A 16,946-nucleotide genomic window follows, 5' to 3' on the forward strand; every position below is an offset into this window, starting at 1 on the left:
CATCCAATTAACAGGAACATATGTATACTCATAATGTACTATTCCCAATCACACCCAAACAGAAGATTATTTTAAAATGATTCTTCACATTTTAAATGCCGGCCAGAGCTTCTACAGAACTGTACATTATGATGTTCCCGGATGTTGTTTGTCTCCATTACATTGGTCCGGAGACCCTTGCAATCCTCGATGTGATGTTTTCTGCCACAAATCCGTGGAGTGTACTGCTGTAATGAATTCTGGGAGGAAAAAGATGTTGTGTATGGCAAGAACTGTCGCTCTGCTAGTTCAGCCCCCCCATCGCCACCCACCCACTCATCTTGTGTGGTGAGAGACCAGCATACACAGGGAGGGCAATGCAGTGTTGCTGACACAGCTGAAACGGCTATATGATTCACACGCATGTGGTGAGAAGAAATGACTTTGTGGAATTCCATGATAGCTGTTTTCATTCTGCAGTGTTTCATATTGTCAGATGGATGCACACTAGTCAAGCAATCCATTGTTGTCAAAACCTTTCAAACCTGTTAGTCCTCACATCTACCATGATTTAGGTTTCACAGTAATTCATGTCACACATACTGTAAAGCACTCGCATAAAACACCAGACTGGAACACCATAACATTGTAATAACAGCCACACCCATTGTTTCCTGATTCATGCATTTACAATAAAAAGAGTATCAAAGTCCCCCCACATGGATGCTAATGTGAGCGATTCCCATTCAGTGTTCTGCTAACCATTTACCCCCATAGAAATCCCATTACAATGAAAGACACATTTACATACTTGTTATGTTCCACTTGCTGACTGAGTCTCACCCATCATCCGATGGTGTTGTTGACCTCCAATGCATTTCTCCTAAGCAACAGGCTTAATAAATAAAGACGTCAATTTGTTTTATTGATTTAATTTACCAATAGGCATTGCCTCTGCCAGATGCAGTGCAGAGGCCTATTATAAAACTGTGTGCAGGGCTGCAAACATTTATTTGCAGCACGATAGTAATCAAACAAATTCCACTCACATTAAAAGGACTATTTATTTTCCTGAAAATACATAACCTCTCAAAGCTCAGTATGTTGGTAAGTGTTGAACACAGACACAAGTGATGTATGATCTTCTAATTGGAGCAAATAGCCAGTTGGATCTTCTTAGCCTGTTAATAAAGGTCTAGGTCAGTGGTTCCCAAACTTTTTATAGTCCCGCACCACTTCAAACATTCAACCTCCAGCCACGTACCCCCTCCAGCACCATGGTCAGCGCACTCTCAAATGTTTTTTTGCCATCATTGTAAGACTGGCACACACACACACACACACACACACACACACACACACACTATACGATACATTTATTAAACAAGAATGAGTGTGAGTTTTTGTCACAACCCGGCTCGTGGGAAGTGACAAAGAGCTCTTATAGGACCAGGGCACAAATAATAATAATCAATAATTTTGCTCTTTATTTAACCATCTTACATATAAAACCTTATTTGTTCATTGAAAACTCACCACAGGTTAATGAGAAGGGTGTGCTTGAAAGGATGCACATATCTCGGCAATGTTGGGTTGTATTGGAGAGAGTCTCAGTCTTAAATCATTTTCCACACACAGTCTGGGCCTGTATTTAGTTTTCATGCTAGTGAGGGCTGAGAATCCACTCTCACATAGGTACGTGGTTGCAAAGGGCATCAGTGTCTTAACAGCACGATTTGCCAACGCAAGTTACTCTGAGCACAGCCCTATCCAGAAATCTGGCAGTGGCTTCTGATTAAATTCAATTTTCACAGAACCGCTTGATGCAATTTCGATGAGGCTCTCTTGTTCAGATATCGGTAAGTGGACTGGAGGAAGGTCATGAAAGGGATAACGAATCCAGTTGTTTGTGTCATCCGTTTCGGGAAAGTACCCGAATAATTGCGTACCCAACTCACGCAGGTGCTTCGCTATTTCACATTTGACATTGTCCGTAAGCTTGAGTTCATTTGTACAAAAAATAAATCTGACAATGAGTGAAAGACCTGTGTGATGTCCTTTTTAATGCAGCAGAGAAGAGCTCCAACTTCTTAATCATAGCCTCAATTTTGTCCCACACATTGAATATAGTTGCGGAGAGTCCCTGTAATCCTAGATTCAGATCATTCAGGCGAGACAAAACATCACCCAGATAGGCCAGTTGTGTGAGAAACTCGTCATCATGCAAGCGGTCAGACAAGTGAAAATTATGGTCAGAAAACTTTAAGCTCGTCTCTCAATTTTTAAAAAAAAGTATATATTTTGCCCCTTGATAACCAGCACACTTCTGTATGTTGTTAAAGCGTTACATGGTCGCTGCCCATATCACAGGTTTGCAAACTGCTGAGGGCCCAAAAGGGTGACTTTTTTTTTTGCACTAAAACATGCAAAAAATCCCTGCTATTGGGCAATGCTGGTTTTAACTAATTAAACAACAAATAATATGATCTACATGATCAGTCTCTGTGTGTAAAATAAAAACTGGTTAATGTGAACCTAACTCACAGCTAAAAAAATGTATAGAAAGCAAACCAATGTTATTTGTTGCCTAGACTTTACTGCAAATGACACTCACGACTTGAGAAAAAAACAGTATACAAATATTGCAATTAGCCATGACAGCCTTTATAATAGAACACTTGTGACCACACACACATCTAAATATATCTTAAAGTAGAAATAGAATGAAATAAATAGGCATTCTATTTTTGCTCTATTATAGTGGCCACTATAGTAGATGTCGATCAAGTGCACAAGGCTACATGTGTGCATAAATATTGTTCACCGAGTAAAAAATGTTATAATCCCCCCTTACTCGTGTTACTGTCAAGTTCAACACAACAAAAACAATATATTTGTGCTACACTGCACATTATTACAGTGTACACTTTCTGCCTTTGGACATCGATTCTACAACATGCCAGCAGAGCATGATACCCTTTGTTGGCATAATTGATCTCTTTCAGGCAGAGAGGACACCTGACATACCCCTTTATATCCACTGTTTTGAAAAAGTGAGAAAGAGGGAAAGTGTGTGGTGTTCCTTTCACCTCTATAGTGGGATCCAGCTTAAGCCTGGCCCAGCTCCAGCTACACTTGATCCCTGAATCCACTTGTTAAACAAGCAACGCCTCATTTTCACCTAATTCTCTCATTCTGAAAATGAACCACATACTGTAGAGGGAAAACATTAGTTGACAGACAGTACTCTAGTTAGTTCGCTAACTTGTTAACATTTCACACAGATTGCCAGGGTCCAGTAAGCAAAGGCAGCTGTCAATGATCACGTTAGGCTGCGTTTCATTTGATTTGTTATGGCGGTTTGATCGCGGAGGAGGCACTAGTAATGTCTGCAGTTTTCGGTTTGTCATTTTGTTTTAAGTGTATTAGTCTATAAATAAATCTCTTTGCCAAAATTCATCTCTCCCATGTCTTATTCAACTAGTAGTTGTTCTGAAATGTTTATTGCTTGCCTACATTTTACTCCCTCCTCTATGTTTAATATAACACACATACATTCATTATTCATTTTGGTTGCCTATCCTGATGTGAAGTTAAATCTATAGAAAGTTTTTGACTCTGATGTGTACCACAGAAAGTATTTGACTCCTAGTTCAAATCCAATCAAATCAAATACTTACAAAATTAAGGAAATTAGAAGGGGGTGGGGATTGCGGCAAGGCCATTTTCTTGCCTGCCGAAATTCTCCCCCCCCCCTTCTATTTTGGGACTGCAAGGCCTGGCACACTTCATAATCATTTTGGTAGCTTAACAGACAAGTGAAGAGCAGAAATCTCAACTAGCAAGCATGTCGCAGCAATGAAGAATTGAGTGTGTGTGCGTTCAAGTGAAGGGGGGGGGGGGGGGATTCTGCCAGGGGGTAGATTTTCGGCACAACAACGGCAAGGAGTCATATACCAGTTAATACTATAGTGAAATAGTTAGGTTATTAACGTTAGCTTATCTGATGTTGTAACGTTAGCTAGCTAATGTTAGCTGTCTGACCTTATTAGCCAGCTAATTTTCACACCATAAATTATTTGATCAGTTAAGTTGGCTAATGTTGCTCAATATTTCTCTGGATAGCTAACGGAGAATTCTATCCAGCTACTGTAGCAATATACTTAAAAATGCTAATAATACTTGTTCCACCACACTTTCTACCCTCACCTCAAACTTTCCAAATTCCAGTTGTTTTTCAGTTACAGCTCATGAAGTACGCATTATCACCTTCTCACCCCTGTCTCCGTAGTCAGGCTTCTCACCTACCTCTAAGTTATTGTTCAGTGGACGTGCTGCTGTAGCTGGTAAACTGCCATTCCACCCTCCGCTCTCTCAGCGCTCGCTGATGCTGTAACTGGCACATTGGTTGTCTCTTCTCTCTTCAGTCGCGTGCTGCATTCTATTGTTATGTGAATGATTGGCTGAACCTTGGATACAGCCAGTATTGCTCCAAAGGCGCATCACTCGTTCGCTTACCGCCAGTAGTCATCCAAAGCCCCCCCCCGTCCAAACTTTTCACATCGGATCTACATGAATCACCTAGGTCACCTATTTTGGATTCAAAACTGTGAATATTGCTGAAAGGTGACTAGTTTGCATCCCTGATATCAGTGCATAATGCAAAAAATACACGAGAGTTCAGGGGCCTTGCTTTAAGAAAGTTAACCATTTTCACTGAAGTGTTTATTTTTTAGGTGAATCACATTTTTATTTGGCGTACCCCAGACGGCATTGCGTGGCATACCCCTGGGGATACGCGTACCCCAGTTTGAGAATACCTGGTCTAGATAGTTCATATACTATTTACTTTCCATGTGTTGGAAAAACCCCCAGATATTAGTGAAAAACGACACAAATATTGTTTTCCACTAGGTTTAGAATAAGGCTAAATGTTTCCTGGATTCTAACCATCTGTGTCAGTTACATCACCCAACATTTCAACAGTAATAATCCGGGGGGGGGGGGGGATACATTTGCAACATCTCAAATGTATTCTTGAGATGTTGCACTTTATCCCGGCAGCGGGACGTTGCCATTTGGACAGGCTAAGCCTATTTAACCCGTGTGTCATTAGAGAAGGAAGATCCCTCAGCTTGCTCTGCCTGCCTGTTGTACACACTGTCCCGAGTATCAGTCTGGCAATGTGGGAGGCCACACAATACAACAGCAGAGCATCTATTCTATACAATCCACAAAAGTCCCCTAATCCAGGCCTGCAACAAAAGTATCCCCTAAAGCAGCTTAATATTGTAGAGTAGAGAGAAGCGGCAGCCCTCCAGTCTCTTGAAGGCAATCAATCTGGAGAGATTGGGATGTTCTGCTTATCCTTTAACTCTGGCCTGGTCCATATATGCAGACTTGTACCCTAAGATACAGCCTGTGCTTTGAAGATTAAATAACTGCTTTCTGAACTCTTGGTAAAGCCTTCGACTACCAGCAGTCTCCTACTTGAATCGATTACAGTGCAAACCCTTGAACTAGGATGAAAAGTGTTCAGAGAAAATCTGAAAAAGTGCCTTCAAATCTGATATCTCTGTGCCAAATCTGATTTCCCTGTACTCTATCATATCTCAACTCATGGTAATATAGGTAGATTAATGCAAATTATTATTCTCAAATTCCCTTTTCCACACAAAAGAATAGCTTTACTGATCACAGCTGAACGTCTCTACCCTAACTGAGCCACACAGACCCATTCAGTAGAGACCCCTCCCCCAACCTAGTTATTAAAAACGATACATCAAACTGTAGCAGGAGGGTAACAAATTGCAAACTGCAAGACAATAAAACAGTTGATCTACAGTAGCTCATGGCAGGATGTGTCCAATCTGATTGCTGCTAGCCTGCCCGGTTGCTCTGCAAGGCCTCTTGAGTAGCATAAAGCAATCCAATCTGGGGAATGGGAGTGCAATGATGTGTGAAGATGCCAGTACAGAATTAGAGGGAAGAGGAAGATAGAAAAGCACAGTCTGAAATCAGGAGGATGGCAATTATTGGGGGGCTGTCATAATCAGATTAAAACTCTACGGGTCCTCTGTGATTCTATCCATACAGAAACTATTCACACCTCTTGACTTTTTCCACATTTTGTTGTGTTCTAGCCTGAATTTAAAATTGATTACATTTAAATTTGTTGCCACTGGCCTACTCACAATACCCCATAATGTCAAAGTGGAACTGTGTTTTTTTTAAACATTTTTACAAATAATAACATTAAGTCTCGAGTCAATAAGTACTCAACCCTAAATAAGTTCAGGAGTAAAAATGTGCTTAACAAGTCACACAATAAGCTGCATGGCCTCTATGTTCAATAATAGTTAACATGATTTTTTTTATCTCTGTACCCCACACACAATTATCTGTAAGGTCCATTAGTCGAAGCAGTGAATTTCAAACACAGATTCAACCACAAAAACCAGGGAGGTTTTCCAATACCTTGCAATGCTATCCCTTTTAGCATGGTGAAGTTATTAATTACACATTGGATGGTGTATCAATACACCCAGTCACTACAAAGATAAAGACGTCCTTCCTAACTCAGTTGCCGGAGATGAAAGAAACCCCTCAGGGATTTCACCCCGAGGCCAATGGTGACTTTAAAACAGTTATAAAAAGTGTTATGTTTGGGGCAAATCCAATACAACACATTACTGAGTACCACTCTCCATATTTGCAAGCATAGTGGTGGCTGCATGTTATGGGTATGCTTGTAATCGTTAAAGACTGGTGAGTTTTTCAGGATAAAAAAGAAACGGAATGGAGCTAACCACAGGCAAAATCCTAGAGGAAAACCTGGTTCAGTCTGCTTTCCACCAGACACTGGGAGATTAATTCACCTTTCAGCAGATCAATAACCTAAAACACAAGGCCAAATCTACACTGGAGTTGCTTACAAAGAAGACAGTGAATATTCATGAGTGGCCGAGTTACAGTTTGACTTAAATCTACTTGAAAATCTATGGCAAGACCTGAAAATGGTTGTCTAGCAATGATCAAAAACCTATTTGAGAGCTTGAAGAATTTTGAGAATAATCATGAGAAAATATTGCACAATCCAGCTGTGGAAAGCTCTTAGAGACATACCCAGAAAGACTCACGTCAGTAATCGCAACCAAAGGTACTTCTACAAAGTATTGACTCAGGGGTGTGAATACTTATGTAAATGAGATATTTCTGTATTTCATTTCCAATAAATTCGCACAAATTTTAAAAAACATGTTTTACTTTGTCATTATGGGGTATTGTGTGTAGATGGGTGAGAAAAAACACAACACAACGTGGAATAAGTCAAGGGGTATGAATACTCTCTGAAGGCACTGTATGAACCGTAATGTGATTTTGGTCATGAATAGATAGGGAGGTGGGTATCTAGATGGGTTCATGAACTGAGTGAATTACTATTTCTCTTCGCTGAAAGATCCTATTTGGCATGTCTGCCATCATGCAAACTGATAGTATCTGCAGAAAGGGAGGATGCTTTTATAGATGGACCTATATAAGTGATTAACTTGTTTTTCAAGCAAAGCCAAGCGATTCTAGTAAACCGACCAGGTCTTCCAGCTAAGGTCTCTTAAATTCAGTCCTAGCCTGGTCACATTGTCTGTAGATTTAGGGGTAGTGAATATCGCACGACACCTCTGTCATCCAAGTTTAAATGTTTTGGGGTTATTGAAGAGAAGTGTCAAATTCCTATTGTCCCTTAAAGTGGATTTAAACAGCTTTTTCGATGAATGAACATCAATGACTCTTGGATTTAGTCTGAAATAGGAAATAAGGAGAGGCAAATGCAAATTGGTGGAACACGGCATATGGTCTCTCACTGCAGTCCTCAAAATAATTGGCAGCTTTCTTTAGATATTAAGAACTCTAATACTCCAAGGAGCTGGAACATGTGGTAATGACCTGGCAGGATAGATCTGGGCTGAGCTTATGCTAATTTACTGTCACGTAATTAGCTTCCCTATCCATTCTACAGCTCGGCAGACTTGTTCAAAAGTGTTGCAGGTCGTAAAAATTTGAGGTGAGAAAAACCCCCACATAAGAACTAGAGGTCGACCGATTAATCGGAATGGCCGATTAATTAAGGCCGATTTCAAGTTTTCATAACAATCGGTAATCGGTATTTTTGGCCATCGATTTGCCGATAAAAAAAAAATTACACCTTTATTTAACTAGGCAAGTCAGATTAAGAACACATTCTTATTTTCAATGACGGCCTAGGAACGGGGGTTAAATGCCTTGTTCAGGGGGATTCGTTTTTGCAACCTTCTGGTTACTAGTCCAACGCTCTAACCACCTGCCTTACATTGCACTCCACGAGGAGCCTGCATGGCGGCTGACTACCTGTTACGCGAGGGCAGCAAGAAGCCAAGGTAAGTTGCTAGCTAGCATTAAACTTATCTTATAAAAAACTATCAATCTTAACATAATCACTAGTTAACTACACATGGTTGATGATATTACTAGTTTATCTAACGTGTCCTGCGTTGCATATAATCGATGCGGTGCCTGTTAATTTCTCATCAAATCACAGCCTACTTCGACAAACGGGTGATGATTTAACAAGCGTATTTGCGAAAAAAGCACTGTCGTTGCACCAATGTACCTAACCATAAACATCAATGCCTTTCTTTAAAATCAATACACAAGTATATATTTTTAAACCTGCATATTTAGTTAATATTGCCTGCTAATATGAAATTGTGTCACTGCTCTTGCGTTCATTGCCTGGCTCGTTGCGAACTAATTTGCCAGAATTTTACATAATTATGAGATAACATTGAAGATTGTGCAATGTAACAGGAATATTTAGACTTAGGGATGCCACCCGTTAGATAAAATACGGACCGGTTCCGTATTTCACTGAAAGAAAAAACGTTTTGTTTTCGAGATGATAGTTTCCGGATTCGACCATATTAATGACCTAAGGCTCGTATTTCTGTGTGTTTATTATATTATAATTAAGTCTATGATTTGATAGAGCAGTCTGACTGAGCTGTGGTAGGCACCAGCAGGCTCGTAAGCATTCATTCAAACAGCACTTTCGTGCGTTTTGCCAGCAGTTCTTCGCTGTGCTTCAAGCATTGCGCTGTTTATGACTTGAAGCCTATCAACTCCCGAGATTAGGCTGGCAATACTAAAGTACCTATTAGAACATCCAATAGTCTAAGGTATACGAAATACAAATGGTATAGAGAGAAATAGTCCAATAATAATTACAACCTAAAACTTCTTATCTGGGAATATTGAAGACTCATGTTAAAAGGAACCACCAGCTTTCATATGTTCTCATGTTCTGAGCAAGGAACTTAAACGTTAGCTTTTTTACATGGCACATAAGGCACTTTTACTTTCTTCTCCAACACTTTGTTTTTGCATTATTTAAACCAAATTGAACATGGTTCATTATTTATTTGAGACTAAATTGATTTTATTGATGTATTATATTAAGTTAAAATAAAAGTGTTCATTCAGTATTGTTGTAATTGTCATTATTACAAATATATATATAAAAAAATTGGCAGATTAATCGGTATCGGCTTTTTTTGGTCCTCCAATAATCGGTATCAGTATTGAAAAATCATAATCGGTCGACCTCTAGTCTTAAGAGAGGATCCACAGTGTCTGGAGAGGTTAACAGTCTGCTGCTGATGCAGATTTTCAGGGATCACAGTGCTCTCAGGCAACCTCAACACACACACACACGGGTGGACACACGGGCGGACACACACCGGCAGACACACACACAAACGGGCGGACACACATACACGGTTGGGCACAGGCGTGCACGCACATACACGGGCACACGCCCAGCAGGTTTCTTCCACAACTCAGATGGTATTTTCAGCACAAAATGTCCGTAAAGTGACAGTGTCATCCTCGCTTCAATCTACCCCAGAGTCTGTGTGCTACCAGCCTAAATGTGTGAGTAAACTCAAATGCTAACGTGTCATTCATGTTCTGAAGACAGAATGTCACAGTAAGAGCACAAAGCCTGTTAATTCCCTGGGTGGCAGAAAAGCCTTCTTAATCTTTCACTCTTTATTTTTCCACAATTGTGACTGACTTCTCAGCAGAACTGAGAGCTGAACATATGACTTTACAGACAATAAGCTGACAGACAATTCATAATACTTGTGTCCCAATTCAAACTAACAAAATGTCAGATACTTGGATGGGATATGGCTATAGCTTATTACAGTATGTAAAGAGTATATGGGTGGACAAAGCATGGAAAACACCATAACAACACGGTTATTCAACATTAGGTCAGCAAATATGTGTATTGCATGCTGTCAGTCAAATTACTTAAAGGCCCAGTGCAGTGAAAAACGTGATTTATCTGTGTTTTATATATATTTACACACTATGAGGTTGGAATAATACTGTGAAATTGTGAAAATTATGATAATGCCCTTTTAATGTAAGGGCTGTTTTCAGCCTGTTTTGGTGGGATGGAGTTTTGACATCACCAGGCAGTAAATTAGTTAACAGACCAATAAGAAAGAGAGTTCCAAGCCTCTGCTAGTATTCTGTTTTCCCCTGCCCATTCAGACCACTCCCAGACAGTCCTAGCAAAATTATTTGAGAAATGGCTCTTCCTAAGAAGCAATTTTGGGTTATTTTTGACCATTTCTGGTGAGCGATTAACCGACATTTCATTTTTTGGGGGGTTATTAAACAACTAATTGACCGACATCTGTTCAATTACTTCAATTCCATTAAGTTCTGCTTTTTTTGTGAGCTCTAGAGAGAAATCAAATCATTCACGACAGAAATCAAGTCAAGAACTATGTGGGACGCTGGACTGAAGGGAGTTTTCATTAAGCAAATATTCAACCTAGTTCAGCTCAGAAACGTGGTAATTAACTAATTAACCAGTTTTTCAGTCTCGGGCGGAGATGGATTAGAGAGAAAGAGACAAAGCGAGAGCTTTCATTCTCGCCCAAATCTGTCCAAAATAAGCCCAATCCGTTTCTATAGGCTTATTTTGGATCTAAATTTGTCGCCTGCCTTCCCGTCTTTGGGACAACGACTCCCATTTTTAGGGCAGAGACATGAGCTTCCCATCATTATATACAGATCTCTGGACGGATACACTTTTATGCCTGCTGTATTAGGTTAGAAACACACAGACCGCATGAGAGAGTAATGTACACAACACAACAACTGGAGGGACAGAGACAGTTCGTGAAAGTATGCCTTCTCTACTTTGAAGAATTAGTTAAAAAAATTACATTTCACAAAGCTGCAGCATAGGCTAATTAGGCAGGCTAGCTAAATAGGATGACTAAAGACAGTACAGTATGGGGAGCACATAGATAACGTTAGGTTTGGCTGGCAGACTGCTACTGCCTGAACAGAGATGAGATGACTTTAAGGAATTTTTTTATAATAAAGTAATCAAATAAAAATGAAGTAATATACACAACTGAAATATTGTATTATTTATAGTAATTTCCTATTTTTCTATTGATGTCTACCCAATGTAGACCTAACAGAGACAATGGAATATTTTCAAAGTTTTGGCAATTGAATGCTACATAAAAAAAAGCTATATTTCATGCCTTTGATGTAAAAAAAATAAAATGTTATACCAAAATCAAAAAACGTAATTATTTTTGCATAATTCAACCGAAACGACGTCAGAAAGCACTAATCGCTCAACAGTATAGCCCATTTTAAGGGGCGGCAGATAGATCAATGCTCTAACCACTAGGCTAACAACCGAAAGGTTGCAAGATCGAATCCCCGAGCTGACAAGATAAAACACTGTCATTCTGCCCCTGAACAAGGCAGTTAACCTATTGTTCCTAGGCTGTCATTGAAAATAAGAATTTGTTCTTAACTGATTTGCCTAGTTAAAACATTTTTTATTGAAAAAAATCACAGTAAGGTACTTAATTGTTACCCAGAAATAATTTCATATTGAGATAAAAACAGCTGCATTGGACCTTTAACACTGTAATGTGCACAGTGCCAAAGTTTATGGCATTATGAAACTCTATTAACACTAAAGTTTATGACATTGTCACATATAGGCAAGCTATTAACACCATAGCTGCAAAAGGGATTGGTGACCTCCGCCAATGTGTGAATATTCAATAACGAACTTTTTAAACTCTGCCTGATAAAATGTTCTTGCTCTGACAGCAAAAATGGCTATTAATATCCCCCTCCAACCACTTTGAAATGAATCAAGCCCGGAACATCTGCGACTAAGGATCAGAGGCCAGTTAGCTGTGGGAAAACCTAACAGCAGTTTCCCATTCCAAGCTGTAAACCCCTGTGAAGTTGGAAGTGCTCGTGTTGCCTATGACCGCTGTATATTGAGTAGCCAGTAACCAGTAACCATCTCATTCATCACCTAACATATAGACTGCCAGTGGTACAGTAGCTTATATGAATTGAGAGGAAAAGATCATTCGTTCTCGAATGAATGATAAGAAACATTAATGACAGTCATCAAGTTATTTGTTCTTCAAGGAAATGGTTAAGACATGTTTACATGGTGCTATATTATATTGGCCATTGCAATTCATGGTGCGGAATCATTGACATTTTATCTTAATAAAAGTTCCTCTTCATAAGACATTTTGAACTGTGATATTCTCAATACACTCATTAGCCTAAGACTGGAAATTAATTACTATACTCTAGGCACCCGGAATTCACCTGTCCATGCAACAATTACTTAAAACCTGTTCCAATTGGCACAGTTCCCGCGTATGTCACATTTAATCGAAAAACAATTAGGCTTCTGACATATCTATTGTAAAGTCATAAACAAGAGTTTCGTGGTCATATTGCAACTCAGTGCCCATGAATGAAGGGTAGGCTAAAGTTTTTTAGTCTACTCGTAAACCCATGTAAACCTTAGTAAACGACAGGTGAGTTGAGGATAGTACAGACGTTATGGTGCAGCATACAATTCTGCAAACGTGGATCATGTCTGTTCGCAGCATCAGTGGATTCAAGGTAAATAAACCACATCATTTGGTAGTACTGTAGCAATCTGTCGGTTATGGAGCATGAGGAATATTAAAAGATACCTATCTTATGTATTTCAATTTATTCAGAACTAGGCTATTCACACAAGAGCTGTGCTCGTGTGTAAATACTTCATTCTAAAAATGTCCATTCAAAATATAAAATGATCCTACCTCACTCATGATGTACAGTAGTAATCTCGAGGTTGCTCTCGGTTTCCAACGCTTGAGTTCACCTATTAGGAGTTAACTGTCGTCTTTTTCGCAATGGCTCACCACGGACAGAGAAGCTTTATAAAATATTATGCCGAAGTCCTCAGTGTCATCACGCTCCCACTAAACCAATAGGAATGCCGTCGGCAAATTTGTCTCACAAGTCACCACCCAACTTCTTGAAATATTCATAGACTGTGAAAGCTTTTTTTATTATAATAAAACAGGGCTTCTGATTCTTTCTGACAAACGTTAGGTTATGAATTAAAACAGGGGGAGGCATTTTATGAATGTTTTATTTTTTTAAAATCGAAGTCATTATTTCATCATTGCGCATCGCATCATACGCAGAGCGCAGGAACGACAATGTATCCGCCTTTCTTGACACATACAATACCAGTCAAAAGTTTGGACACACATACTCATTCAAGGGTTTTTCTTTATTTTACTATTTTCTAAATTGTAGAATAATAGTGATGACATCAACACTATGAAATAACACATATGGAGTCATGTACTAAGCAAAAAAGTGTTCCACCCAAAGTAGCCACCCTTTGCCTTGACAGTTTTGATCACTCTTGGCATTCTCTCAACCAGCTTCATGAGGTAGTCAATTGGAATACTTTTCAAACAGTCTTGAAGGAGTTCCCACATACGTTGGCTACTTTTCCTTCACTCTGCAGTCCAACTCATCCCAAACCATCTCAATTGGGGTTGAGGTTGAGTGATTGTGGAGACCAGGTCATCTGATGCAGCACTCCACTCTCCTTTTTGGTCAAATAGCCCTTACACCTGGAGGTATGTTTGGAACTCATCAGACCAAAGGACAGATTTCCACCAGTCTAATGTCCATTGCACGTGTTTATTGGACCAAGCAAGTCTCTTCTTAATATTGGTGTCCTTTAGTAGTGGTTTCTTTGCAGCAATTCGACCATGAAGGCCTGATTTACGCAGTCTCCTCTGAACAGTTGATTTTGAGAAGTTTCTGTTACTTTAACTCTGTGAAGTATTTATTTGGGCTGCAATTTCTGAGGTGCAGTTAATTGTCGATTTCTGAGGCTGGTAACTCTAATGAACGTATCCTCTGCAGCAGAGGTAACTCTGGGTCTTCCGTTCCTGTGGCGGTCCTCATGATAGCTAGTTTCATCATTGTGCTTGATGGCTTTTGCGACTGCACTTGAAGAAAACTTCAAAGTTCTTGAAATTTTCCGCATTGACTGACCTTCATGTCTTAAAACCCGTTGGGGCTAGGGGGCAGTATTTTCACGGCCGGATAAAAAAACGTACCCGATTTAAACTGGTTACTACTCTTACCCAGAAACGAGAATATGCATATAATTAGTAGATTTGGATAGAAAACACTCTAAAGTTTCTAAAAATGTTTGAATGGTGTCTGTGACTATAACAGAACTCATATGGCAGGCCAAAATCTGAGAAGATTCCATGCAGGAAGTGCCCTGTCTGACAATTTGTTGTCCTTCTGTTGCATCTCTATCGAAAATACAGCATCTCTGCTGTAACGTGACATTTTCTAAGGCTTCCATTGGCTCTAAGAAGGCGCGAGAAAGTGGAATGAGAGCTCTGCAGTCTTTAGGCGAAAAACAGCAGGAGTGTTTGTGAGTGGTCAGGCAGGGAACACTGACACTGGAGCGCGCGTGCACGAGAGGACTCCATTTTTTTCTTTCTCTCTTTGAACGGATACAACGTAGCCGGTTTGGAATATTATCGTTTTTTTACGAGAAAAGTCGCATAAAAATTGATTTTAAACAGCGTTTGACATGCTTCGAAGTACGGTAATGGAATATTTTGAATTTTTTTGTCACGAAATGCGCCCGCGCGTCACCCTTCGGATACTGACCTCAACGCACGAACAAAACGGAGCTATTTCAATATAACTATGGATTATTTCGAACCAAAACAACATTTATTGTTGAAGTAGAAGTCCTGAGAGTGCATTCTGACGAAAAACAGCAAAGGTAATCCAATTTTTCTAATAGTAAATCTGAGTTTGGTGAGGGCCAAACTTGGTGGGTGTCAAATTAGCTAGCCGTGATGGCCGGGCTATCTACTCAGAATATTGCAAAATGTGCTTTCGCCGAAAAAGCTATTTTAAAATCTGACACCGCGATTGTGTAAAGGAGTTCTTTATCTATAATTCTTAGAATAATTGTTATGTTTTTTGTGATCGTTAATCGTGAGTAATTAAGTAAATTCACCGGAAGTTTGCGGTGGGTATGCTAGTTCTGAACATCACATGCTGATGTAAAAAGCTGGTTTTTGATATAAATATGAAGTTGATTGAAAAAAACATGCATGTATTGTATAACATAATGTCCTAGGAGTGTCATCTGATGAAGATCATCAAAGGTTAGTGCTGCATTTAGCTGTTGTTTTGGTTTTTGTGACATATATGCTTGCTTTGAAAATGGCTGTGTGATTATTTTTGGCAGGGTACTCTCCTGACATAATCTAATGTTTTGCTTTCGCTGTAAAGCCTTTTTGAAATCGGACAGTGTGATTAGATTAACGAGAGTCTTGTTTTTAAAATGGTGTAAAATAGTCATATGTTTGAGAAATTGAAGTTATAGCATTTATGAGGTATTTGTAATTCGCGCCACACGATTCCACTGGCTGTTGACTTTCCGTCCCACCTTGCCCAGGGAGGTTAAAGTAATGATGGACTGTCATTTCTCTTTGCTTATTTGAGCTGTTCTTGCCATAATATGGACTTGGTCTTTTACCAAATAGAGCTATCTTCTGTATACCAACCCTACCTGGTCACAACACAACTGATTGGCTCAAACGCATTAAAAAGGAAAGAAATTCCACAAATGGACTTTTAACAAGGCACACCTGTTAATTGAAATGCATTTCAGGTGACTACCTCATGAAGCTGGTTGAGAGAATGCCAAGAGTGTGCAAAGCTGTCATCAAGGCAACTTTGAAGAATCTGAATTATACATTTTTTTTTAACACTTTTTGGGTTACTACATGATTAGATATGTCTTATTTCATAGTATTGATGTCTTCACTATTATTCTACAATGTAGAAAATAGTACAAATAAAGAAAAACCCTGTCACGAGTACATGAGTAGGTGTCCAAACTTTTGACTGGTACTGTATGTAGGCTAGTACTTTTTATACTTTTACTTTGATTTCAAGACTAGGCTATAGGTTGTGTTGAGAGGTTTGAACACCTGCATCAGAGAGTTAATGAGAGTAAATTGTACAAAGTTCCGCATGATCTCACCATGCTTGAGTGTTTGAGTTTTATGGCTTCACAGAATCTCTGAGGTGAACTCAGACATAAAACTGCCATTTTTGTTCAGAATCAGTTAGAATTCCTCTGGCAAATCCTCAGTCACAGGGTTTAGATTGAATTGGTAGAGTCAGAGAGACAATTGTGTTTAAAGGGGTTTTTCTTTAGGACAGTTTTCTTGGTGTTATAAGGATATGGTAATTCATATTATGACTAGCTATATCAACTGTTTGACAATCAGGACATTTCCCCAAACAATTCTGCTAAGGGATTGAAAAACTCTGATGTTATTTGTCATATTATTATGATTATTAGTAGGCTAGTCCTCAACGCCATTGCATGCCATTGCATATAGGCCTATTGGCATGAAAACATCCACTATTACTACCCCAACCACCCTCCTTTATAATCATTATAATTTGCTTCAAAGCTGTAAATGTTTATCTCTGAACATAATGGACAG

At 39.3% G+C, this 16,946-nt stretch overlaps 1 protein-coding gene across 1 annotated transcript in view; it reads right to left on the bottom strand.

The window, feature by feature from the left end:
* Window positions 1-13,381, bottom strand: part of pcp4b (Purkinje cell protein 4b) — a 54,678-nt gene extending 41,297 nt beyond the window's left edge. The window contains exon 1 of the mRNA XM_029773344.1: window positions 13,185-13,381. Within this exon, the coding sequence (XP_029629204.1) occupies window positions 13,185-13,193 (9 nt within the window). The 5' untranslated portion in view covers window positions 13,194-13,381. The remainder of the gene's footprint in view (window positions 1-13,184) is intronic.
* Between the last annotated feature and the right edge of the window lie 3,565 nt (window positions 13,382-16,946).

The sequence above is a fragment of the Salmo trutta genome, chromosome 13 (assembly GCF_901001165.1).
Source record: "Salmo trutta chromosome 13, fSalTru1.1, whole genome shotgun sequence".
NCBI classification, from domain to species: domain Eukaryota; kingdom Metazoa; phylum Chordata; class Actinopteri; order Salmoniformes; family Salmonidae; genus Salmo; species Salmo trutta.